This window comes from Cynoglossus semilaevis, chromosome 12 (genome assembly GCF_000523025.1).
Source record: "Cynoglossus semilaevis isolate Cse_v1.0 chromosome 12, Cse_v1.0, whole genome shotgun sequence".
In the NCBI taxonomy this organism is placed as follows: domain Eukaryota; kingdom Metazoa; phylum Chordata; class Actinopteri; order Pleuronectiformes; family Cynoglossidae; genus Cynoglossus; species Cynoglossus semilaevis.
Window position 1 is genome coordinate 8,250,183 of NC_024318.1, and position 25,111 is coordinate 8,275,293.

At 39.9% G+C, this 25,111-nt stretch overlaps 3 protein-coding genes across 4 annotated transcripts; 2 read left to right on the forward strand and 1 right to left on the reverse strand.

The window, feature by feature from the left end:
* Positions 1-5,808, reverse strand: slc25a28 (solute carrier family 25 member 28). The gene is made up of 4 exons (XM_008321869.3): positions 5,262-5,808; positions 2,778-3,006; positions 1,803-1,859; positions 1-1,454 (listed from the first exon to the last, which is right to left on the reverse strand). The coding sequence occupies exons 1-4, from the start codon at positions 5,607-5,609 to the stop codon at positions 898-900; spliced, it is 1,191 nt and encodes a 396-aa protein (XP_008320091.1). The 5' UTR covers positions 5,610-5,808; the 3' UTR covers positions 1-897.
* A 1,563-nt stretch (positions 5,809-7,371) lies between these two features.
* On the forward strand, positions 7,372-16,751 carry pyroxd2 (pyridine nucleotide-disulphide oxidoreductase domain 2). Of its 2 annotated transcripts, XM_008321867.2 has the most exons (18): positions 7,531-8,394; positions 9,020-9,039; positions 9,137-9,230; positions 9,652-9,725; positions 9,853-10,008; positions 10,107-10,260; positions 10,400-10,461; positions 10,550-10,647; positions 10,755-10,896; positions 11,025-11,159; positions 11,250-11,322; positions 11,861-12,014; positions 12,464-12,615; positions 12,850-12,956; positions 13,314-13,434; positions 13,633-14,590; positions 16,503-16,585; positions 16,688-16,751. In XM_008321867.2, the coding sequence occupies exons 1-16, from the start codon at positions 8,283-8,285 to the stop codon at positions 13,701-13,703; spliced, it is 1,725 nt and encodes a 574-aa protein (XP_008320089.1). In that variant the 5' UTR covers positions 7,531-8,282; the 3' UTR covers positions 13,704-14,590; positions 16,503-16,585; positions 16,688-16,751. The 2 variants fall into 2 exon arrangements, with proteins under 2 accessions (XP_008320090.1, XP_008320089.1); XM_008321868.3 differs by lacking the exons at positions 12,850-12,956; positions 13,314-13,434; positions 13,633-14,590; positions 16,503-16,585; positions 16,688-16,751 and having other exon boundaries at positions 7,372-8,394; positions 12,447-12,614.
* On the forward strand, positions 14,545-22,267 carry LOC103387292 (hsp70-Hsp90 organizing protein). The gene is made up of 18 exons (XM_025060949.1): positions 14,545-14,590; positions 16,503-16,585; positions 16,688-16,768; positions 16,851-16,907; positions 17,004-17,070; positions 17,215-17,237; positions 17,497-17,610; positions 18,072-18,117; positions 18,222-18,312; positions 18,715-18,856; positions 19,245-19,349; positions 19,511-19,604; positions 19,721-19,754; positions 20,420-20,497; positions 20,613-20,698; positions 20,800-20,921; positions 21,008-21,179; positions 21,225-22,267. The coding sequence occupies exons 1-18, from the start codon at positions 14,545-14,547 to the stop codon at positions 21,272-21,274; spliced, it is 1,491 nt and encodes a 496-aa protein (XP_024916717.1). The 3' UTR covers positions 21,275-22,267.
* Positions 22,268-25,111: the final 2,844 nt, after the last annotated feature.

Here is a 25,111-nt window from a genome sequence, read left to right on the forward strand (position 1 = left end):
TTAGTTATGAGCAAAGAGACATCTTCTCCTCTGTCTTTATTTATCGAGTGCAATTCAGTGTCTGCAAAACAACCAGACGTCTATCAAGCAAAATGATAGCTTACATTTATGTCATCATGTGAGAACAAAAGATCTCTGATGGGACACTGAACTTCTTGAAATTCTATTGGGGCCAAACTTTGCAGCAAAAAAAACAGTGGAAACTCAGTAGTTAAAGTAAAAACCAGCTCATGGCAACAAAAAGAAAAGAAATCCTAGTATTTCCCTGCCCTGACAAGACAAATGTGAACATTACAGGAACAAAAATCAAATTAATGTGAATAAGCAGAGGTCATCTCTGAAGTAACTGGAAGTAGAAATAAATTAAACAATTAAGGAATTTAAAATAATGTAGACACAAATCAAAAGGAAAACACATTTTAACTGTTATTTTTAACATTTGAAGATGTAAAACTATTATACTGTTTAACTGTCAGTGTAATATTATGGCCGCAACCATGCATCAATCAATTTTTTTCAAATCTAGACAAAAATAATGAGCTTTTATGACAACTTCATTCAACAGAGAAACTCTACTGCCCTCTGCTGACTAGCTCTGAAACTGGAAGCGTGGCGATTCTTCACACTGGCTACGAGATTGGCTTTAAGAAAAGTCAGCGGATGTACTGGAAGTTTATTCTAGAAGTGGGAAATCGATTAAAGCAATACTTAGACCTAAGGGGGAACAGAAAAGCATCTACTCCTGATGTTTTCTGAATATTTCTGTTTGTTTAAATTTCTTCATCTAAAAAAGAAGCAGCTGAGGTGAACTTGAGTTAAATTCCATGTGCGTTTTGACAATTTATTTTCCTTAAATGAGGCACAAAGCAACACCAGATGAGATTTAATGCAGACTTTTCACATCTCAGCCTCTTTGTGGTGGATTCTCCTCTTGTCATGCTGGCGTTTGGTGAGTCCGTACTTGAAGAACTCATACACTGACCAGCTGATGGCTGTGGATGGCATCTGGTAAATGACCCTAGCTTGCACTCCCTTGAAGAAACCCTTCAGGCCGCCCAACCTGTACACAGTCTGGAAGGCATGGGCCAGGCCTGAGATATGTCTGTGGGCTCCTTGACCTTGGCTAGAACACGAAGAGGTGAGGGCCAGAGACTCCTGGGTGTTGAGCAGGGTCTTGCAAACATCCAAAGGTGTCGTGGCTGCAGCTGCAATGGCTCCGGCCAAGGCTCCTGAGAACATGTGCGATGAAGGATTGTACTGTCTGTGGGGGTTGAGCAGCTCCTGCAGGTACTCGTAGGTCATGAAGTGGAGCGCCTGGAAGGGCACGTTCATGGTGAGCTGCGTGGTGTAGCTGCGGTAGAAAGCAGCTGCGCCTTCTTTCTGCCATACGGCGCGTACACAGTCCAAGACGCTGCGGTATGGCGAGTTATACATCTGCATTCGCTGCTTCACGACTACAGACACACGTGCAGTTGCACAGATAGAAGAGAAGGCAGAATGTGATAAATGATGGTCACAGGAAAAGTGGAAGACTATAATGAGCACTTTGGCACAAATACACATTTCTTTACAGTACTTCCTGACACAGCTGCAGCTCATTGAACAGCTGCTCATTGCTACTCTGACCAGTGTCCTTCTACTGACACGTTAGAGCAGCTGGTCTTTAATACAGTATTTGAAGCTGCAGGGTTAAGGACAGACTTGGCACCTGTAATATTCTTGACTCAAATTCCTTCATGAAAAACTGCACTTATTTTTACCATAAAAGGTAAGAGTGGAGTATTTTAAAAATTAATTCTTACCTTCAGCTGGATTCATGACTGCATCATGAAGCAGTGTTGCCACGCACCCTGCTGCTCCTGAAATATACACAACCTGGAAATAACTTCACACAGTAACACACGACAGAAGAAAGTTGAACAAACGCCTCTTTTACATCTTATCACACTCTTCATATTGCTGCATGTTTGTACATAAAGCAAAACTGGTGCATAGACACCAGACTGCACAGGTGTAACGACAAATCCTTCCAGGCGAAATATGGGCAAAGAGAGACATCTGGTGGACAATGCGGTCCACCGAGGTGTACTGTTAAAAACATCAGGCAGAGACAGAGATGGTGGGGTGATTCAAAGAGGACTTACCTCGCCTCCAACTGCACTGGAAAACAATGAGAAGAGAGAGAGAAAGAGGTGGAGAAAATAGGAAGAGTGAAGAACACAGCTTAGAATTAAAGCAAAGTGTCCTCTGAGTCCTCTACCCTGATTTTTATTTTTAATAAACATGGCCCAAGTCAGAAAATGTACCACTAAAATACTGGTAAACAGTGACTACTTAAATACCTTACAGAACAGACCAGGTGTAACAACCCTGGTCTGTTGGACAAAGGATTGGACTAGGGCTATCCCTGCTATTTTTCATGCAGCAAAATTAAGATAGATCATATTTATGCATGATTTTTGCATTTTGTTACTCTTAAGTTTTCAGATATATTGCATGGAAGACATTTTCATCCTTCTTTTCTGCATGTTGATTATAATGCTGCCAATGCACAAGTCAAATGAGGTGTTTTCTTTTTCAAAACACACAAACTGAGGTTTCTCCTTCATAAGTGGGAAGTTGGGAGACAATTAAGTGAAATGAGAAAGAACAAACAAAAGTCTTGTGAGCTTTTCCTGCCCAAAGACAAGCGGACCAATCCCTGTCAACTCTAATCAACAATACGACAGACTATATGCTAACTAAATTGTTTCCGAATAAATGGTGAGTTGAGATACCGTTAGCCAAATGACTGTTAGCCCCCGGGTGAATCACATCGCTTAGAGTCCGTTTAAGTTTCTCATAGCTGGCAAAATAGAGAGCATGGGCGGGTCCTGCACCGATCGCTGTCACACTGAGACCCCTCAGTGGGCGCCAGACTCCCTCTGTGGTTACAATTCGTCGCAGTGCGTCCATAACATTTCTGTAACGGGCTGCCGGGTCTGGCTGGAGGCTCTGCATCCGTGTCTGGAGAGAAAAAAAAATGTTCTTAATAAAAAAATCAAGAACAATATACATAAAGTACCATCTACAGCAAACTGTGAAAGAAATCAGAGTCAGACCGAAAGTTGCAGATAAAACTTTGAGGATTTGTCCCAACTTTGGATTTGAGCTTTTGGTGTATGGATACATGTAAATGAATAGATAAACTAGTCTGAAGAAACAAACTCTAGGGGTCACACGAGGTCACACGAGGACTCTGACCTAGAGGCCAACATATATTTTCTAAGCCTTGGGACACATATGGCAAACTTTAAAGTACAAGGACAGGGTTCAGCTACTAGAGCAGACTTTGCCTTAATTGAGCAACAGCAACTTTTTACACCAAAGTAATCAGACTGAATTGAAAAGCTCACACTAATGTGGCTTTATGTGCCGATGCAGTCAAAAAATATCTGCATTTGCTCTGGCTGTAACTCAGTGCTAAAGCTGTTTAATGCACCGTGAGAAGGACTTTGCCAGCATTGGTACAAATGAGTGGTTCAAGTTACTAGTTTCTGGCACAGAACCATACGTGTTTGCGTACAAGGGAAAAAAGTGATCTTTGTGCATTCTCTGGTTGATGCACAGTTTTCATTTTTAAGATAAATGTGTGTGCACTTTGACAAGGCTGCAAATGCAACCGTGCTCTTCAAAATCCACTACAAGTTTCTGGGATTTAAGCCACATTCAGGGGAGCATTATAGTCTATCATAAACTGCAATTACATAATCTCTTAAGTGAGAAGCTCATTGTACAGAAGCATAAGGCTAAGAAAGGGAAAATTTAAGTTTACTGTAAATAATGGAGGAAATGCTTTGAAGTTCTTTAACTGCAATCTAGGTTTTAAATTTAAGTTTTAAAGGTGATGTTGAGTAGTTGACTGTTTTTACTCAGTCATGCTGCTCCACATCTCAAGTGTCTTTCTTGGCAAGTTACTGAGCTTCTAAGAGCATTAGAGCAAACATGAAACTGGACCAGTTTTGTCCTGGATCGTAGCTGTATCAGCATTGCACCAGGTGGAAGAGACATCTATGAACCATGAGCCTATAAGCAGCTTTGCATCCTGCCATGAACAGCTGACAATGTTGAGATCACTGTCACTGAGTGTCTCATTGGTTCTCTGCTAGGTACATAACGTTGCTGTCGACTTTTGAGGACAAAGGTATCCTTGATTGTAAATATTATTAAATGACTACTCAGCTGCTGAATTACTTTATTTTGATAATAAACCAATGATGTTGAGTTTGATTTTCTTTTGGCATTACAAGTTGTCTGATTTCAATCCATTTTGAATGTTATTTTACTTATTTATTGTATCTACACGTTGATAAAATAACTATACTCGAGTTGCCTCCTTTAAATATTTACTAATAAGTACTACTATAAACAGCGACAATGTTTTTAATGCAAAGACATTCAAATCCTCTATAAAGAGAACTAGTAGAAGACATGTTACTGTAATAACTTACAAACCTCTGAGAGGGTTGCAGTTCCAAAAAATGTTGACACTAGTTAATGTTAACAAGTTAATACAAGGTTGTAGTTGATAACCACATTATTTTGAGCTTTTATAACGCCAGGTTCAGCTGATAAATACATAAAAAACGATCATTTTTACTAGTGCTCAAAAGTAAGCGGCCATCTTTCTTTTCAACTCAAATCCTATGAGGTGAAACTCACTGAGGGTAGGATTTACAACTTCAGGAAGCAGTTGTTTTGTCACTTCCTTCCTCGAGTTAAAATGGACAAAAAAAAACGTAGCATGGTGATAAAAGCAGAAAGTTCTACTACTTTCTTATTTTCATTATGTTAGCTATAGAAAATAGAGTTGCAATGTTAGACACATTAATATTGCTCATCTCACACTTGTATTGCAATAACTAGTGTAATAAGTACTAAGTATTTGACAACCGTAGACATTTGTTATGTCATATTATTGAGTTCTGCGCAACGTCACCAAGATGATTTCCTTTTTTTTACTGGCCTACTACATGTTGTCATCGTAAGTCTGTTGCTAACGCTATGTGCTTGACGTTAAATGACAACGTGCTAACGTGAGAGCTAGCACGAATCTGAGCCCTAAGCTGACCTTGTCTCTGCACTGTTTTGCTAATGTGCTAAGCTACGAAAACACATTGGCTAGCTGAAAACAATGTCAATACAACAGAATTAGTTGGATGTGAAAATATTGCATGTTAGGGAGACTTTCAAGCCAGCTGCTTGCCACACATCGGCGATACCTTGACACAGTCGATGGGGAACATGAGGCAGTGCTCCATGATTCCGGCCACGGCTCCAGCCAACATGTGGGTGCTGGTGGAGGCTCCCTGTGGCAAACCCTCATATTCATCTGTTCCACAGTCCTCTGTTTCTGCATCTTGTGCACCGCAGATTAGATCAACAGTCTGCACCTCTGCCTCGCTTGAGATCCGCGGTGTCAGACTCCCCACAATACTTTCGGAAACTCCCCAAAATCTGCCCCCGAGCCAACGAACTTCTGCGCCCGCAGAGGCACCAGCAACCCCGGGATCCCCGCCTGTAGTCTCCGCTGTCATTCGACGCCTCCTCAAAAATCCATCTATTTCCATTAAAACCAGAATAATAAAGTTTTACACGCCAGACACACGGTAAGGACGTCGTGCAGAATGGTGTTAAGTCAAAAACTTCTCCATTCCCATGGGGCAGTTTCCGCTGCACGATTTCTGTCCTCCAAAGGAGATTCCCCACCCCGCCTCCGAGCTCAGAGTCAAGCGCGGCAGGCCGAGGCGTCAACAATCAGCATCTTCGTAGGCGGCCGCCATAGCTTCACTATGATTGGTCACAGCGGGCGGGAATAAACCACGCGATTGGTAGAGCCCCATATCAATCATTTGTATATAAGGCAGACGTTAAGCATATGCATCCTCACCACTAAAACAGGCAGCGTGGCAAGTGCGTGAAGCACCAAAAACCGTTACAGTGGGTATTATGTACATATATAATTGCACACAATCTCATATTGAATATAAAAATGCGAAGAACAAAAGCTGATTTTAACATGTTAATACGTATATTCAAAGGTAAACAGCAACTTTCCCCAAAATAAATGATAAAATCACAAGTGATCATTCTGACGAATATAAATACACCACCAGCCACAAGAAGTGCCTGGTGCTGTGTTGATCTTAAGAGATTCTGTCCCTTGTCTGTGTTATTGCCTTTTCCAAGAGGTCAGGATGTTGATAAAAAATTAGGAGAAATTACATACCCATGGAAGGGCCCCAATCAATTTTCCATACAGTATATGCTATATAGAAAATAAACCATACAAAATAGTTACATTGTTAAAGTATTTGGCTTTTTTCAGTGAAGCCCTCACTTACGATGACTTTAGCAGTAAAGTACATATTTTTGCTTGAATTAGTATGTAAGATTTATTTTCTGTATTCTTTATTTTCCTGAAATAAACTTCCATTTAATACTTGTTATAGAAGTTTATTATTGAATAATTGTTAAACCTGAGAAGACTGGTGCGTCCACTTTGCCTGTTGGCAAGGATCACATTTTTATAAAAAAAACTGAGTAATTGTGTCTTGGTGCGGCACTGTTAAACCACAATTCAATTTCCTTCTTTATTGGTCGAAAAAGCCTTCATGGGTTGTAGTGTTGGATTACTGCCGACGAAGGGGAATGAAGTGTTAAGTGTTAATTTCTGCTTACAAGAACAAAATCTCTTGCTTCTGATCTAGTTATAGATGATTGGCTGTTGTCTGCAGACGTTCTTTAAAGGAAAACCAAGCAGACATCGTATTAGGATCATTTCTCATCCCTTGAACTAATGCTGCTCTAATACACCAAGGGAAAAGCATGTTAGGCCAGGCAGGAAACTCTATATCACCATAACACCCCATTTCATTCCCTGCACCAATAGAGTGCACAATCTATAGAGTCTTAGGAATTATTTTACACTGTCTAAGCAAAATGTGGTGAAAAAATGTACATTACATGGACAATATGAGAAGATAACTAGCTTAATGTTCTGCTGTGTTTGGTAATTTCTGTACAAATTAACACCTTTATACCTTGAATCCAAGTGGTCAATCAATGCCTACTTTACGGATAAATATTCAGGCCTAAGGCATAATGTATGACCTCTTATCTAATTAACGCATGGTGAATAGAGCATCGAACCATTACGACATATTTAATGGAAGACACAATATGGCTCTAAGAGTTCATCTTAAGACAGTTACGATGGGCCCTTAGCTGTCTTAAGTCGTACTTATACACAAAACGACCTCTTATACGCCATAGATACTTAAATTGTCCACTGATGTACTGTAGTTTACATGTTAAAGTGTCAGGAATTGTCTGTAAACTAAAGAATCTTTAAAATGCGAGCTTATTTAATGACTCACAACCTGATGTACTTGTTTTCTAATTTATATTTGATCAATATGTTGTTGCATAATAAGCATAGCTCACAATAAAACCAAAATGTTAATATGATACTGACAAGAATACAGTGCTGTCAAGAAGAGCCGAGCATGACGTGGGTTTTTAGTGACGCAAGTGCGCCATCAAATGGATTACTGTGTAATTACAAGCTCAGCAGACCATTTTAACATTATCGACCCGCGCTATTAATTGTAGGAATTGTAGGAAAAACAATAAACTAAAGTTTCTAAATCACTTTTATTTATATATATATATATTTACCAAAACTCATAGTATAGCAGGTCGTTTAGATTGTTCTTTTTTAACTTATCAACATACTATGGTTTTCACACGTAAGTGTCAATTTGAGGGCAAAAACTTTTAACTAAAAAAAACAACCCTTTTAGGATATTTTCTGACGAGACATTAGACTCATTTCTACTTGAGGTCGGACTCGAGCTCAACACACTCTAAACAAGATCAACAACAACAAAAAACAATTCATGTGCATTCATATTTTTACGCGAAATTGCTGAAAAAACAACAACAACCACAAAAGTCGCATTAAATCAGCGGACTTTGTATTTTTGTCAATTACTTTGTATGTTCTGTTTCCGGCCCGAAGTATTTCATAATAATAGCATTGAAAAGTTTACAGACATAAGGAGGGTAACACTAGTGGTCTTTTATTTTGAAATGGTACAATGGAGCGCTGTTTTCTTTGCAGAACTGTCGTTGTTATTTGAGGAAAGTTCGTCTTTTCACCAATCATTTGGAGCTGCAACACGGATTGTTGTCGTGAAGGTGAAGCAGTCTTTACCCAGGGTATCAGAAGTGCTGCAGTGATGTGGACTCGCCGTGCACGAGGCACTGCGACTGCTGCTGGGAAAGTAACTCGGTCCAGATCCAGTAATGCTGGCCTAAAACCCCATTACGATGCACTGGTTATTGGAGGAGGTAAAGTATTATGCGAATATTAAAATAGCTTAAAGTGCCATGCAATTTGTTGCAGACGTAATGCAAACCTGCAGCCACATTTGCAAAAAGTGAGTAAAACCTTCATATTTACGTCGTAATTACACCGACAAGTACAGCCACTGGTAATGATGGTCCATAGAAACTTTACCAATAGAAACAGTGTGGTTTGATAAAATATTCATACATGTGTTATGATTTTTTCATTCTTATGCATTCATCAGCTTTTACAGTTGCTGCTGCTGTTGATAAAACTATTTGTGATCATACGTGTGACCGACAAAACACATGGAGATTGTTGGTGCAAAAGGATTTAGGCCTTAAGGGTAAAAAAAAACAATCATGTTCAAACGTCAGTGTAAGACCCCTTTATGATCTTTACAGCTGGTCTGTCCGAAGTCCATTCGCACCACGTCTAACTATCCGCCTGCAGTTAGTTATTTATAGTTATAGTTATTTTTTAGCTTAAAGTTATAGTATGCACGATTATCTCAGGAGCTCATCTTCCTCCCCCTGCAGGGAGGTATTGTGAACAGCACTTTCTTATCCCTGACTGTTGAAGCTAAATATAGTGTGTACATTGTTTAAACATGTTTTTCTCTTGCAGGACACAATGGGCTGGTGGCAGTGAGTTGCTTCACTTGGTTTACTGTCCATAATAAATTCAACGTTGCAGGAAAACATGATAATTTACTAATACAACCATTTGTGTGTTTGTGTGAAGGCTGCCTACCTTCAGAAAGGAGGTTTGAAGACAGCAGTGTTAGAGAAGAGACATGTTTTAGGAGGAGCAGCTGTGTCAGAGGAGATCTTTCCTGGTGGGTTGATTCTAACTGGACATAACCTGTCCTGTCATAGGAATTTGATTTCCTGAAATTGTTTTCACTCAATTCCTTTAAGCCCCTGTGTTCTCTCAGGTGAAAAAAACACTGTGTAAATATGGTGGGTTCATGGCTTTATTACCATCTAGTACTTAATAATAAGTGATAAATAATATTTTATTATTACTATTTACATGTAAATGTCTTATTTTATTGTAAATGTATAGTGTTTTGTATTGACATTCTCTCTTTATGTGATGCTCTGTCAATTTTGCAGCTGCAACTTGACAAATTCTAATCTAATCTAATCTAATCTGACCTGATTTGACTTGACCTTTGACTTGCTCTACTCATTAAGTCTTGTGTTAATTATTGATTTAATTATTTGATTTACTAGTCATCCACCTCTCGTGTGCAGGTTTTCACTTTTCCAGATGTTCTTATTTACTCAGTTTGTTGCGACCGCAGATATATAAAGACCTGGACCTAAAGGTACATTCACAGTAATGCACAAGTTAATCACTTAATCTTAAATCTTTCATATTTCTGTAAAATAATAAAATATTATTTCATATCATATTTTAATGTTTTGACATTAGTATATCCGTCCTGTACACAGAAACATGGGCTGAAGTTGTATAAGAGAGACCCGCATGCTTTCACTCCTATGTTGGAGGAGGGTGTATCAGGTGCTCCTCCGAGGTCACTCACCCTGGGTTCAGATCTGGCCATGAACCGACAGGAGATAGGGAAGTTCTCAAAGAAGGATGCACAGGTAATTTTAGCATGATAATGTCCTCGAGTCCTTGTTTTTATATGTGTTGAACCTTGAGTCACTGCTACCATTTGTATCATACTTCCACATTTCCGCAGGCGTATCCTGACTTTACGGCCCATCTTGAAAAACTAGTTGAAGCTGTTTATCCTCTCTTGGATGGTCCTCCAGTCAACATTCCCGGTGTCACTTCGGGATCACTGAGAACGAGACTGGCTGCAGCTAAAACTCTGATCCCTGCTGTGAAATTTGGTTTGTTGATTGATCAATGTTTTTGCCAAAAATGTTCATAATTTTGTTGTTTCAGAAAAAAAAAAATTGGTTATTGTTGTTGTTATTCTTTGCATTAGAACAATGTATTTTACTCTGCACCATTTGATGGATTTTGTAGGTTTAGGACTTGGCAAAAATATTCCAGACTTTTATGAGATTCTGACTGCGCCGGCAACAAAGGTTTGTTATAAGGAGCAGAAAGCTCACAAAAGCCTGTTTTTTTGTTAAAATTTGCCAGAGTGTGACTTATTTGTACTTTGTGTTGTAGTTTCTCAATCAGTGGTTTGAGTCAGAGCCACTAAAGGCCACACTGGCCACTGATGCTGTGATTGGAGCCATGACAAGTCCAAGCACTCCAGGCAGTGGGTGAGGAAGATTTGAATAGGCAAACACTTCCTGTTAAAACTTCTGATGGATGTAGTTTAAAACAGAATATGTCTAATAAACACCATCTTTATTGCTCTTGCGTAAAGATATGTGCTTTTACATCACGTGATGGGAGAGTTGGAGATGGAGAGAGGAGCGTGGGGTTACGTAGAAGGAGGAATGGGAGGTGTGTCTCAAGCTATTGCTCGTGCTGCTCAATCTTATGGTGCAGACATTTTCACTGAAAAGGTAGACTTGTGTCTTTTAGTTCAGTGCAGACATTTTCACTGAAAAGGTAGAGGTTTGTTGTTATTAAAATCATTTTAAGTGTGTGTGTTTTTCAATCTAAATGTATATGTAATGTGCATCTGTGGCAGGATGTGGGACACGTATTGGTTGGTTCAGACCAAGCTGCCAGGGGTGTGGTGCTAAAGGATGGCACAGAAATCCACAGTCAAGTGGTTTTGTCAAATGCTACGGCGTATGTGACCTTCAAACACCTGACACCAAAGGTAACAGAGAAATGTACCATGACACCACACACAAACATTGCACAAAGTTAAGTGGCTTTTTCTGACCTCTGAGTCTTCCTTTCATTGTAGGATGCTCTTTCTCCAGAGTTCATCAAAGCTGTTGATCAAATAGACTACACATCGCCTGTTACTAAGATCAATGGTAAAAAAATCGACTTTGGTTCCTTACTGCTAAACACTAGCTTATAACATTATATATCACCAAAATAAGAAAGGTAAAAATAAAGAGCACGTCAGCAACTGTGTGATAATCAAGCAGAGGCTAATCTTGTCTTTCCTTATGGAGTTATGCCATTAATGACAGAAGCTTAGTACACAAAAACCTCATTGAAGTCTAAATGGACATAATGTCCTTGTAACTGATCTGAGTTTATTGTCTCCCCCGATGTTGCTGGCACTGATTTTGACAGTTTGATTAATAACTTCATTTATCCACTAACCCTACCTGAATAGGATTATTAGCCACTGGACAGCAACAAAAACATTTTTCTTGTTATACACGCTGAAGCCTGCTGCTCTCCAATGTTAACAGTGTGTTAAATGATGCATTGCACGCTCTTGTTGTTTTAAAGAATGGAGAAATTAACGGTGCAGGAGAGATGAGCTCCTAGTTCTCCAGCAATAACTACAGACGTTTCAAGACTGACTCTAGGACAAATTCACAAATGTTGATTTTACAGTGGCTCTGGACAAGCTCCCAAACTTCCTCGCACGTCCCACACCAGACCATAAACCTGGACCTCACCATCAGTGCTCCATTCATTTGAACTGTGAGAGCATAGAGGTACTGGAGACTGCGTACAAAGAAGCCATAAATGGACGTCCCTCTGCCAGGTACTTACAGTATAGCACTGGTAACTGCACCTGTATATGGCTAAATAAGAAATATTCAATACATTCTATACCTGCAACAAACAGCACTGAAGGAAAACGTGCAGAACCTCCAGAAACACCAGATTTTGCTTTGTATTTGTGGTATCTTGTGTATGTTTGTTATGTAGAACCAGGACCTGCACAGCATAAAGTAAGGCAGGGATAATGTAGGCAGTTGCCTCAGGCCTCAGGTGGAGTTAAACAAACAACTGCTCCGATAAACAAACGTGTTGTCATACATGAATAAACAGCCTTTTCACTTTAACAACTGACCTCAGACACTGACAAAACCTTCGGTAACGTTGAATCTTAAAATAGTTCAAAGCTTAAAACACTGTTATATATTTAAAAACTTTGTTTTTATTTAGCTTTGAATGTACTTTCTCTATCAAGCTCCTTCCTCCCTACAGGCCGATGCTGGAAATGACTATCCCCTCTGTGTTGGATCCCACTCTGGCTCCCCCCGGCTGCCACGTTGTGTCACTGTTTACCCAGTTTACACCCTACCACATAGAAGGCAGGGAGTGGACAGACGAGGACAAAGAGGCCTTCGCAGATACTGGTTAGACACACACAAAATATTCATCATGTGTCATAACTGTGGCAGTGTCAGGGAGAATGCAGGTGTGAGCATGCTGTCACTACAGCTGATCAGGAAACAGAAAGGAATGTGGAAGTTGTTTTGAAAAGACTTGTTTGAATAAAGCTGCGGTTTAAGGCCACAGTTGTCGTTTGAAGTTGTAAGTCTTTTAAAATAAGCAGAGATCAAACAGATAATGAATTTATTTAAATTTAGTTTTCGACTGGGTTGAGCAGTACGCCCCTGGGTTCAAAAAATCAGTGGTGGGAAGAGACATCCTGACTCCACCTGACTTGGAGAGAATCTTTGGGCTCACTGGAGGGGTAGGTGCAATACACACACACACACATACATACATACATATATATATATATAAGTAAAAAAAACACAGTCATTAATTAACAGCATAAGGGAATGTGTGTTTTCAGCTTTTTGTTGTCATTGTGTACTCAGGCACAGGCACATTTATATGCTGGTAATGGTTACAGACCCAAACAAATGAATCTCAAAGTCAAAGTTCACATTTGTTGATTTTAGGTCATACTGACTTTAACTAACTATGTCACAGAGGACACAGAGGGTCTTATCAAAGCGTTTATTTCAATACAAAATAGTTATAGTGAGGAGAAATATTAATATATGTAAAATAAATACAATATTAAAAATGTTTCTTTTAACAGAATATCTTTCACGGATCAATGTCTCTGGATCAGCTTTATCTGGCACGGCCTTTGCCCTCTCTGTCTGACCACCGGTCACCAATCAAAGGCCTATATCTGTGTGGCAGTGGATGTCACCCAGGTTGGTATAAAATGCTGTGTGGTCTGCCTTTAACTCTGCACAGTCAATGAAACTTTGATCTTGTGGCTGTAATTGTATCCTCACTGCTCAAAATACACAGTATAAGTCACCTGGTGATGCCTGGTGGCTAAGTCACTCCCCGTAACAAAAGCTGCTTGACTCATGTCTGTTTATTCTGTCTATTTAATGTTTGCTAAGGTGGTGGTGTGATGGGTTCTCCTGGATGGAATGCAGCACGTGTAGTCATGGCTGACTTGAAACAAAACTGAAACATATGGCAGTTCCGTCACCGGGTCAATTGAGTTTTACCTCCTTTTTCAACTGATTCCTGTGAAGGTCATTGGTTCTACAACTGATACATATTACTGTCAACTCTTACATTAATAAGGGTGCTAGAAATTGTGTACAATTGTGATGATGCACCAAAGTGAATTATGTTGCACTGAAGAAGTTTTAAAAATCAAATAATTTTTTATTTTTTTAAATCATAACACAATCATGGCAAGTTGTCTGCTATTTCTGCTTTACATTCTGCTTTTAAAGTATTATATTTCTGGATAATAAACTGCATATGCTCCCGCTCTCTCTCTCTCTCTCACTCACTCACACACACACACAGTGTGTTGTGGGTCGCTTTATGCTACCAACTTTGTTGTTCTGTTTTCACATTTCAAATTCATATTTACTTGACAACTGTAATCTTCGTTGTCATCTTTTAGTCTCCTTCATATCAAGATCATTGGTAACCATTTTATTTTCTAGTATTGATAAAATAAATGAAGTCCTCTTAAATGTCAAAAGAGAAGAAGGTCATTGATTTTAAATGCAATATCAAATTTGATCCTCCCTACACACCGTTGGTCTACGTCACCGAGCCGGGCCTTACGTAAATCATTAACGGTGTACTGTTCCTTTAAGACGCTTCTCAGGGTGGACCAGCCGTCGCTGTTTGACGCTCAGGAAGTCGACTAAACCACCAAGATTCCCGCAGATTCGATACCAAACGGCCTTGCTGTGATAACTGTCTATTCTGAACCACTAGCTGAAAAAAGGACAGTTTGAATACTTTTCCGCCGATTCCCGTGACAATAATGCTGGATGGTTGCGCTGATGAAATTCACCAGAGACATATGCAGACTGTTGGGACTCGCAAGCGGTAAGAAATGTCCTACTTTTGAACTTTTTCGAAAGTCGCCCTCGCCTCCAGGCGGCTCCGCGGGGAACGTGGAACGTGTGTGCCCGTGGAATCTTTGCTACGATCGGTTTGTGAAACTCACCATTTATGGTAGTATTTTGATGTTAGCTCCTTAATCCTCGGTGCAGCAGTGAAGGTTGCCCTCTTACCAGTTACACCCATGATTTGTTGACTTTGCACAACTTTCAGGTTTCCACACTCAGTGTAAATAAAACCAAAGATTGGTGTAGTCACTAAATAAATTCAGCAAACGCCCGAAATCTTAACGGTAATAAGTACTTAAAAACCAATGTCCCACTTGTTGGCAGTCAAATCTAAACAAGGGCTTCGTGGTCTGTGTAATTGTGTAGTAAATCCGCCGTGTTATTAAAAAAAGAGACGTTATTTAATTGTTTTAAGTTCATGTGTCGTTCTCCATTGTTGAATCGATATAAACGAGCACAAGCACAGTCATGTAACTATTTGCAGATTACATAGGTCATTATGAGAAAAGTATTTGTAAAATCTAAACACAATTCAGTTTGCAAGCGTAGTTAGCAATGACCAAGGTATTTAAAAAGTGAACACCCCGTTTATTAAAAACAGTTGGATCGGTTTCGTTATAAAGCCATAGCCCGAAAATGTGTTGTCTTGGTTTAAAGACAAACGATTTTATCATTTCAAAATGTAGGAACCTTTGTTTTCCAAACAGTTCTGCAGATGTGACAGAGTGATTAAAAAAAGTCCACCTGTCATCTGTGGTCTCCCGAGAGAATAACGAAAACGTTAACGATCAGATGTAAACAACAACACTAAAGATATAAATACATAAAAAGATGAATCACTAACTAAGTTGAGAGACACCCATATTACCCAGCTATAATTGATTAATCAGTAGACATATACCTGTGAAACAGTACACGCACGTTTGATTAAATAAAAATAATTTATTGTACTGTACTTGTGAACTTTGAACTTGAGTGAAAACCTCTTAACTAAATCTTTTATCTTAAAGCCACCAATATAGTGTTGTAAATTATCACTACCATCATTACCATTGGTCGGACCATGTTGTAAATGTGATTTTTTTTTTTTTTTTTTTTTATGAAGAGAAAAAGTGTCCATGCCATGTCAACTTTTGGAAAGACTAATCTAAGACTTGACATTTATTCCTGGCAGCTGGTAGTTACAGATTTATTACAAAACAAAACCACTGACTGATTGTATTATTGCTAAACACTTGATCTGTACTTCTCTACACAGATGTACACAGTGTAAAGGAGAAGAAGTCAAATAGACGAGTGGAGCGTTTGATGGGCTTGAAGCTCCAATCATGATGACATGCAGTTATTTTACATTCTTACGGAAAGAGCTCACCTTTCGAGTAGGCACTGATCTTGACGATCAGAAACACAGAGTCTTTTGTTTTGTCCCTGAGCCTTGGATCATTTATTGTTAGAACATTCCATGATGGTACAGCACTGAATAAAGGCTGATTCAGCTAATGGCACAGGGCTGTTTTTCGGCAGAGACGTATTTTGACATTTAAGCAATAGTCTGGAAAAAGACTGTTCTGCTTTCTAGAAATGTAATGTGAGGAGTCAAACTGAATCATCACCAGCTGAGTCACTGATCTGTTTTGAGTTCTTGTAAACACCACTTTAATTGACTTTTACATATAAAGCAGTTTTTTCTGAGAACAGTGTGTAACAAAGGGAACACAGCATGTCATTAGTTGTGGTATGGTATTTCTTTCAGATTTTCTTTGAAATAACCAAGACAATCTGAGTCCTACAGGGGCAACAACTTGTTCCTGTTGATATGTTACTACTTTTGTCTCACGTTAATTGAACAATATTGGGTTTAATCGTCACATATTTGAATGTTATTACAGGGCCTCCAGTCCAGCAGCCGGAAGAGCAGATGGACTGCGATGGAGCCACTCCTAAACCAAGCCATGATGCCAGTCTGTCACAGGTAATCAAAGCGGTGACATGTCCCACGGCCGTAGCTGAATCTGAAGGGAAAGGTAAAACGTAGGCAGTGTGTTTCTAACTCCCTCACGGTTTGTGTATCCAGGATGCATTAAATGGAGAGGAGGATTTGAGTGAGGAGGAGAAAGTCAGAAGAAAAGCTGAGCGAAGGAAAGCCAAGAAAAAGGTAAGTACGCAGATCAAATTAATTGCGTTCTTTGCTGTAAGTTATTGATCATTTTTCCTATGTTTGATGGCTTGTATTTCAGCGCCGCAGAAAACGTAAGAAGCAGGAGCAGGTCAAACAAAGTGAGACAGCTGAGCAGGTAACAGCCAAGTCACAAGTGTTTTTTTTCTCTTTTTCTATAAGTAGCTAAATGTTTAATAATACTTTGGTGAATTTTAATGCTCTGACGCATCAGGATGAGGACGATGAGGATGTTGGAGCCGAGTCTGAGCTGGATGAAAGTGAGTCAGAGCCTGAGGTCGGTACAGAAGAGGAGAAAAATGAAGCAAAACCCTATGACTTGACACAAAAGGACCAGAAGACGAGATCTGCAGAGGAGGTGGGGTCTCACATTCAGAACACGCAGGCTTGAAACTACACAGATTCATATAAAAACATCATTATAGAAGCTGCCTTAATCTTTTCTAAGGTCAGTATTATTAGCCCTGTAAGGAAGTTATTATTTTTCTATTCATGGCATAAATCAGTTGTTAATGTGTTAATGGAGTACGTTTTTTTTAATGCAATTTTATTCCATATATTATATAGAATAAATCCGAATGATGCTGGATGTTTATATTACCATAACTGAAACAAGTAAAATGCTAATTTGGTCCTCAGCTGTATGTTGGTGAGTCTGTGCTGCACAGAGTTGAACTCCAGTGATTGAATTGTCCACCATCCTGCAGGAGCCCGAATGGGACGTGAGCAGCGCCTTCTTTGCAAACGCTGCTAGTCATATCAAACCCAAACAGACAAGTCGCAAATCCAGAGAAAATAAGGAGAATGAAGCCAAGCGGGAGGTGAGTGAATGGCAGTCAGGTGACGGCTGTAGCTGACTTAATGGATTTTGTCTTCATTTGTTTGAGTGCAGTTCATATAAATGAAAGCTTCACTATTAAAAATGATCGTTAGATAATGACTAACAAAATGAATGAAATAATAAATAAATTTTCTGTGGATAAGTCATTGCTTGCCCCTCGTCCTCGCTCCATGTTTTTTCTTTGGGTGATACTACTGAGTATGGAGCAGTGGACTTTGGATAAACCAAACAAAGAATGTCATGTGTTAAAAGCAGACCTTGGCCACCGGAGCAATGTCGTATTTCAGTATTTGTTGACCTTCGAGCATTCCATTCCCCTGCGGGGACATGTGTTTATTCTTGCTGTAGGTATAAAATGCAGGAGACAAAGCTGACTGTCAAGAAAACCTTTTCCAGCTCTGAGAATAAACTAATGAATAACGCTCCTTTACTCTCTCACAGACAAATGGAACTGACATCGTAACCAAGAAAAGCACATCACTGACAGGTGAGGGATGATTTTTCAATACTAATACAGTGTGTTCAGTTGAGTTGCCTCGAGGTGCCGACGCACTGCAGAATGAATTCACGCATTTCTGCTCTGTCTCACAGAAAAAGGGATAAAATTGGTGCAAGAAGGACAGTACGCACAAGCTGTCATTATGTTTACAGAAGCCATCAGATGTGATCCCAAGGACAACAGGTGCGTCATTAGGAACTGTACGCAGACTTAAACACATCCGAATCGGTCTACCTTCATATTGACATTTCCAGTGTTCCTGCTTAGAGTCTAGAGAAAAAGAAAACAAGATTGATGTTGTAAACAAACTATCGACAGGAACAACTGTTATAAGCACAACTATGTGTGCTGAAAAGAATTGGACTAATTTAACAAAAAAACTAAACTCACTTCCCTGTTGAAGACTGCTGTAAAGCTGTGCTCATAATGGACTATAAACATGACATCATGAATGTTCTTTTAAAAACGTGATCTGTCGCAGTGGAGAAAAAAGATGCTCAGCAAAGCCACCAGTGGGTTTATACTTGTACGTGCAATATTAATATGATGTACTGATGTAATGATAATTACAATACAATCTTTTAGGTTCTTTGGTAATCGTTCCTACTGTTATTACTGCCTGGAGCAGTATCCTCCGGCCCTGGCAGATGCTGAGCGAGCAATTCAGCTGGCCCCAGACTGGCCTAAAGGATACTTTCGCAAGGGCAGTGCCCTCATGGGTATGAAGGTAGGTACAGCCTGCTGTGGTCATGTCATACACCAAGAAACATCCACAGTATGTATTTGTCTAATAAAACAGAACTTCCTCCTACCAGACAAGGAAATGCTTCTCCACATTTTTTTAACCTTGCTCGACTTCTTTTTAAATGATCAAAGATCACTTCCTTTTTAATCTGGTTTTGTACAATACATATCCTTGTTCTCTGTTATTGTTAACTGCCGTCTTTACATATCTCAGAGCTCGACTAAAAATGTTAGTCCCATAAAACAGAACCAGGTAAAAGCAGCGTTTTTAATACACCGTCCTGTCGAATCAAAGTAGAATACAAACAAACTTGAAGCTGTCGAAGCTCATTATTATTGGAGAATTTAAGAGTGCGTCTGTGTTTTTGTAGCGGTACAGTGAGGCGGAGACGGCCATGGAGCAGGTGCTAAAATTGGACAAAGACTGTGAGGAGGCCGTCACTGATCTCTTCAACTGTAAAGTCCTGCAGTTAATGGTAAACACATGGAGAAAAATGTTGGAAAACGTGAGCGTTGCTATGGTTTCCACCTGTGAAGCTTTAACTTGGCTTCTACGAAATGGCCACCAAATCTGACAGGCACTTAAATCTACACATTTGCATTATTCCTGTTGAAATTTCAGTCTGTTTTAACACAGGAGCTCGGCTTTGAAGAGTTGCAAAGCGTGCAGCTGTTGGAGAAGTTTTCCACAGTGCAGGCCGTTCAAACAGCGTGTTTGGAGGCAGCCAGAGGTAGGAATATATGCAAATGCATTTTACATAGAAAAAGCTAACCTAACCAGTATTTGTATGTTAGCATTTCCTGGGTTTTTTGCATATGTTTCACTGCTGAAACTGTTCTTTTCCAGCTGGAAACCAAGATCCATCAGTTGTGCAACCAGGGTGAGTAGGTGACATTTTGTTCACTCAATCAAAGCTAGAGGTCACAGGGGTCAGTCGTAACCAAAAGTCTGTTTTACTTAAGTTATAGACATATCAAATCATTTTCAGTGATGAGTACATTTAATCTTAATTTTTATTAACATTTGGTCATCACATTTAATGATTTGTTTACTTTTGGATTCAAATAGCTTTCTGTGAATGAGTCACACACTGAACCATTTTGTCTGATTTGTTGATCATGGTTTTGACAAACAAACAAAAGTAAACCTAACACATTAAAATCACACGGTAACAAACAAACACACAGACATACTTTCGCTCCCTTGTGGTTTACAAACTTGTTTTGATATCTCCTATACCGTCATCTTTTCTCCCACGTCCCACTTTCTCTTTAAAGTTAAACAGGTTTTTGTAGTGTGGCCAGTACTGAGTTCACTTCCTCTGATTGGATCCATATTGAGCTCCAAAAAATTTGTATTCACATTTAACTAAATGTGCTTTAGCTGTGTTCCCCTCACACACAAACAAAAGTTTCTGCCAACTAGTCAGGGATCAGTGCATTTTTCACACTTTAAATATTATTTTTAGTTTAAGTGTGATTTTTATTTTTTTTTATTTTATTACTGTGCATGTGAACTGTGGTATTTTGAACTCTGTTTCCTCAGAAGTCCTTGTGCATCTCTGTGGGTGGGAAATGTGACGACAGAGCTGACAGAAAAACATCTGTGGGACCTGTTTAAAATGTATGACTCTGACTGGTGATGTCTGTGCCGGTGGTTAAACCACAAATTGACACCATAAATTGAATTAACAAATCTGGTGGTTGGTTTGTCTCACCTTTTCTACTTTACACCATAGGTACGGTGAGATAGAAAGTATCCGTGTGCTGCACGAGAGATTCTGTGCCTTTGAACATGGCGTCTCGTGCTATGGAGAAACTAAATGTGAGCCTCTGTGGTTGTTTTCTACAACCTGAAACGTGGTGTCTGTTTATGAGAACACCGTGGTAGAGGATAACAGTCGCTGTGTTCACTTCCTCATGCAGGGTTATTGCATCGAGAACACGCGTCTAGTGGTGAGGTATCCAGACCGGCGCACTCAGAGGGTTCTCCCTGTTCCACTCAAGACCTGTCTCTCTGTAACACAGCAGGCAGGAGCAGCTGCTGGGTAAGACGTGTACTCTAACCTGAGAAAATCTGGTTAAAAAAAAATTGTCTTTACTCAAATACCAAAATGTACTCCTCTGTGCCTAGACCTCGAAGACGGGGGCCTGTAAACGGAGACGAATGTTACTTTTGGAGAACCACTGGCTGCCACTTCGGGGACAAATGCCGCTACAAACACATTCCGGATCAGAAAAGCAAAGACAGGAAACCCTGGCAGCCTTGACCTCTTCACTCCCCGTCTTGGTGTACTCAGAAAACCCAGGAAACCCTGGCAGCCTTGACCTCTTGGTGTACTCAGAAAACTGAGATACTCAGACTGAGCTACAGGAGCTGGTACTTAATGGACCAGGTTAAAAACAACCACATCACTGTGGCAGAACGGAGCAGCAGCGTGAGAAGACTTGAAATGGCACTTGGTTTTAGTCAAACACGTCCCACAAAGAAATGCAAGTACCAAGGTTGTTCTGTCCGACCGACAAGTCCCGAGAGCAGACGGGATGATGCTGCTAGTAGTACTGCAGGACTGAGTACTACTGCAGGGCAGCAAAACAGAAGAAAAGGCAACGACTAAATCCTCCGTCGTCATCGTCTTCATCTCTTGTTAACGTCCTTAGTAATTGTGGCCCCTTCTGGGACATGACTTTCATTTCCTCGAGGGACTTTTAGCTTCACAGGATCACGACAGAAGTGCAACTGGTTGGGATGGAGGGGGGCAGAGCCGGGAGGTTACTCTGTTGTGCTAAGAAGCATTAAAGAGACTGTGGTAATTTGTTTTTCGAGCCAAGAGTCTTGACCGAAGACCTTTTCATTTTCCAGATTCTGTCACAAAACAATGTTCCTCGATGTAAAACCTTTTAACTGACTGTCCACAGACCAAAGATGCAACAACAGACACATGTTAAATGATAGTTTATGGGATTTTTACTTTGAAGCCAGTACCCTCCACAGCTCCACAGAGGTGCCTTTAAATGTGTATTTAAGTTAATCTGTAGCAGGGAATTGAACACAGACTGAACATGAGAGAGAATGCAGGATTGTATGTAGTAATGCATGGCCTTGTTTGCCAGTTTATTTGCCTTTTTTTCCCCTTTGCTTTAAAGACACACAGCATGTCTGCAGAGTTGCAGGAAGGCATTTTACATCGAGTCTCATTTTTGGTGAGACGTAATGTCTTTTTGTTTTTTTACAACAAATAGCAAGTGTGACACACTTCCTGTCTCCTGGACCACAGAAGCTCAGAGACAATGATCTCAGCACAACTGAAAAGCCAGACTGTGTTCATTCATTAATGTCAGCGCTGGCATGTTTCCTGCTTATTTAGCTTTTTATGGTTTATGCAAAAAAAAAGACAAGCTTTTGTCGACTTTACAGACACGGTAAAAAACGTAGACAAGCCTGTGCACGACAGAACGCAGTGCCTTACACGCACCTACGCCTCCACACACTAACACACATACTGTACACACCTGTGGTGATGCAGGTGATCTGTCATTCAGACACAGTTTCCTTTAGCAGTATTTATTTTTAAAGCTATGACCTTTGTTTCAGTATTTCAGTGAACCAAAGAAATTCCTCGTTCACGGCTCTGCACTGTTAACAGCCTCATCTTTCTAGAAAATCAACACTATTTCTATTTCATAGCAGCATGTGTTTGTATTGTCCAATCAGTTAAAGCATTAACACTGTGGTTAAATCCGCTCTACATACGGTTATAAAATATTCGCAGCATGAGGAGAGTATTTATTTTATTTATACCTGACTTGTATTTTAGCAAACCTTTAGAGTTGATTTCAGTTTTAAAAAAATGATTTTCTTTTGCCTTTTAATTTTCCATGTGATCCCAACTTTGGCTTTAGTATTATTAATAAATTATAAAGTTGTAAAATAAATCACATGCCGCACTTCTGCTTTTTTTGTATGACTGTCCACCCTGCGACTAAAGGGCTGTGAAGGAAGAACCAAGTGCAAAACTTACACCTCATGCCTGTTGGTTTCAATTGTCTCTTATGCAAATGGTGATTTCAACTGCGGTTGCGCAACAAAATTAATTTTACAGTTAAATACGGTTGTAATGCATTGGAAGTCACTTTTTTTTTGTTTCAATTTTTCTGAGTCTATCAGATGTGATTAACCAGCACTCTGCTATCCTGTTTATCCCCAAATATTTTTTTATTGTCGCAAATGTTTTTATATTTAATAAATAAAACATCTATACCATTAGATTGAGTCTGATCATTTGTGTTTGCAGAAAATATTTGTAAATGATGTATAATTTGTGCAATCATTTAACCCTTGTACTGACTTTTAAATCCACAACAAAATTAACTATTGGTATTTATACTTTAATTCTATTTGTTTGTGATAATTGGTAGGACTAAAGTCAGACTAAAGGTATAATACAGATATTATTCACAATGTATTCAATGAACTTTGAATAACATTCAAAACAAGGTGGGCTCATTGTTTTACACCAGAGAGCAAAGAATGCAATGGTGTGAATTTCTCTGACACCCACCAGGAGGCAGTGCTGCATATGAATGGCTATGAAGGAAAATATGTCACCACCACCTCATGCAGTGAATATACTGCACATTTATCTTTTTTGAACTTGAGGTACAGAGACATTGGCCAAAATTTTTCCTCATGGTCCAAACCACGAGAGTAGTAAATCACAGCCGGGTAAATTTGTTAAAGTGTGTGTGTGTGTTAGGGGGAAGCTGCAGGGGAAGGTGGGGGGGTCGGCAACCCTGTCATCACCAAAAGCAGACGCTTGTGTGAAGCATGAAGGATGCTGTAACCATCCAGACCAGCGGGGAAGTGGAGTCATGACTGTCATTGCTGAGGAAGTGTGGGAAAGGCAACCAGGACGCTGCCGCAGATGACATTTTCAAGAGCGAGGATCTGTGGCCTCACACCACATGTGAATACATTTGTAGTCAAAGCGAGTGTGAGAGAGAGCGAGATGCCTCAAAATCAACATTTACACATCGACAACAGCATGGAGTATAAATAAGAAGCTAAGTATAAACATCCTGTCATAAACCCTCTCTTTAAAAACAACTTTGGCCTCTTTTGCTATAATTTCTTTTAAGTTTAAGTTTATTTCTTCCAATCATATTATGTTTTATACCAACTATGACTTTTATGGCTCAGCGCAATAAAGTTTTTACAATAATTTCAACATTATATATCAAAACCAAGTGGGTGTGTTATGGTTTATTCCCACTTCTTAACATTCGTCTCTAAACTTCACAGTAAGATTGGTTTAACAGCAGCTCACTGCACTGTTCAAACTCCGGTCTGGGGTCCAAACATGGTCCACAACCAATTTTTATGTGGCCCTAAATTTTACTTACAAAGTGCACCTAACATATCACCTGTATATAGTTATTTCAACATTATATATATCAAAACCAAGTGGGTGTGTTCGGGTTGCTCTCCAGTTCATACTATTTCTCTCTAAACTTCACAGTAAGGCTAAGGTGGCTTGGCTAGGTGCAGTCACCTAGCGTGTTGTCTGGTTATGCGGGCCAAGCATGACCCTGCCTTTCTTGACCACTACTTGGTTCGTTCAAGCAACATTTCCCCCTGCCCTTGTCTGCCTTTTTATCCAAAATGGAGTTTGGGAAATTTATAATCTTTCCTTTTGACTTAAAATGCGTGAAAGACAGCAAGACTGGAAGTCTTGGAGGTAATTACAGAGCTATTTGAATGCTGGCATTTTGTCCTTACTAAATACATTTGTTAAAATTGGGAATTACATTTGCATGCGACTTTATTACAGGGTAAAGCATCTCCAGAGGAGCAGTCGGCCTTAGGTGTTCTCACAGTACTGAACAGTCAGGTTGCCTCAGCCGTGTCCCAGCCACATACTGTAGACGCAGCAGCGTGTCCCTACGTGCTCCAGGAGCCACCGTGAAAGTAAAAGCATTTTGAAAACCCGGAGACGCTGCAGCGGGGGTGAGCATGAGGAGGTGCTGTCGTTTGAAAAGGCACTTGTTTATTGTTAGAGAGCGTGTATTTATTTCATGCCTCCACAGATTGTGGGTTCAGGGCAGAGCCGTTTTAGGTCGGCATAATTAAAGAGGTGGAAAGAAAGAGAGAGGACTCTGCCACAGAGGGCTGTGTCGCTCAGAGACTTTCAGCCCTATGAGCCCCACTGTATCACACACACACACACACACAAACACA

Bases quoted from the DNA above. Each gene is read 5' to 3' on its own strand.
- slc25a28 (XM_008321869.3), bottom strand. From the start codon at position 5,609: ATGGAAATAGATGGATTTTTGAGGAGGCGTCGAATGACAGCGGAGACT. The intron at 3,007-5,261 runs GTATCGCCGATG...TTTTCTCTCCAG, and splicing joins TCCCCATCGACTGTGTCAAG to ACACGGATGCAGAGCCTCCA. The intron at 1,860-2,777 runs GTATCTCAACTC...TGTATATTTCAG, and splicing joins TAACAGTCATTTGGCTAACG to GAGCAGCAGGGTGCGTGGCA.
- pyroxd2 (XM_008321867.2), top strand. From the start codon at position 8,283: ATGTGGACTCGCCGTGCACGAGGCACTGCGACTGCTGCTGGGAAAGTA. The intron at 9,040-9,136 runs GTGAGTTGCTTC...GTTTGTGTGAAG, and splicing joins GACACAATGGGCTGGTGGCA to GCTGCCTACCTTCAGAAAGG. The intron at 10,261-10,399 runs GTTTGTTGATTG...TGGATTTTGTAG, and splicing joins GATCCCTGCTGTGAAATTTG to GTTTAGGACTTGGCAAAAAT.
- LOC103387292 (XM_025060949.1), top strand. From the start codon at position 14,545: ATGAAATTCACCAGAGACATATGCAGACTGTTGGGACTCGCAAGCG. The intron at 19,350-19,510 runs GTAAACACATGG...GTTTTAACACAG, and splicing joins GTAAAGTCCTGCAGTTAATG to GAGCTCGGCTTTGAAGAGTT. The intron at 20,498-20,612 runs GTATGACTCTGA...TTTACACCATAG, and splicing joins CTGTGGGACCTGTTTAAAAT to GTACGGTGAGATAGAAAGTA.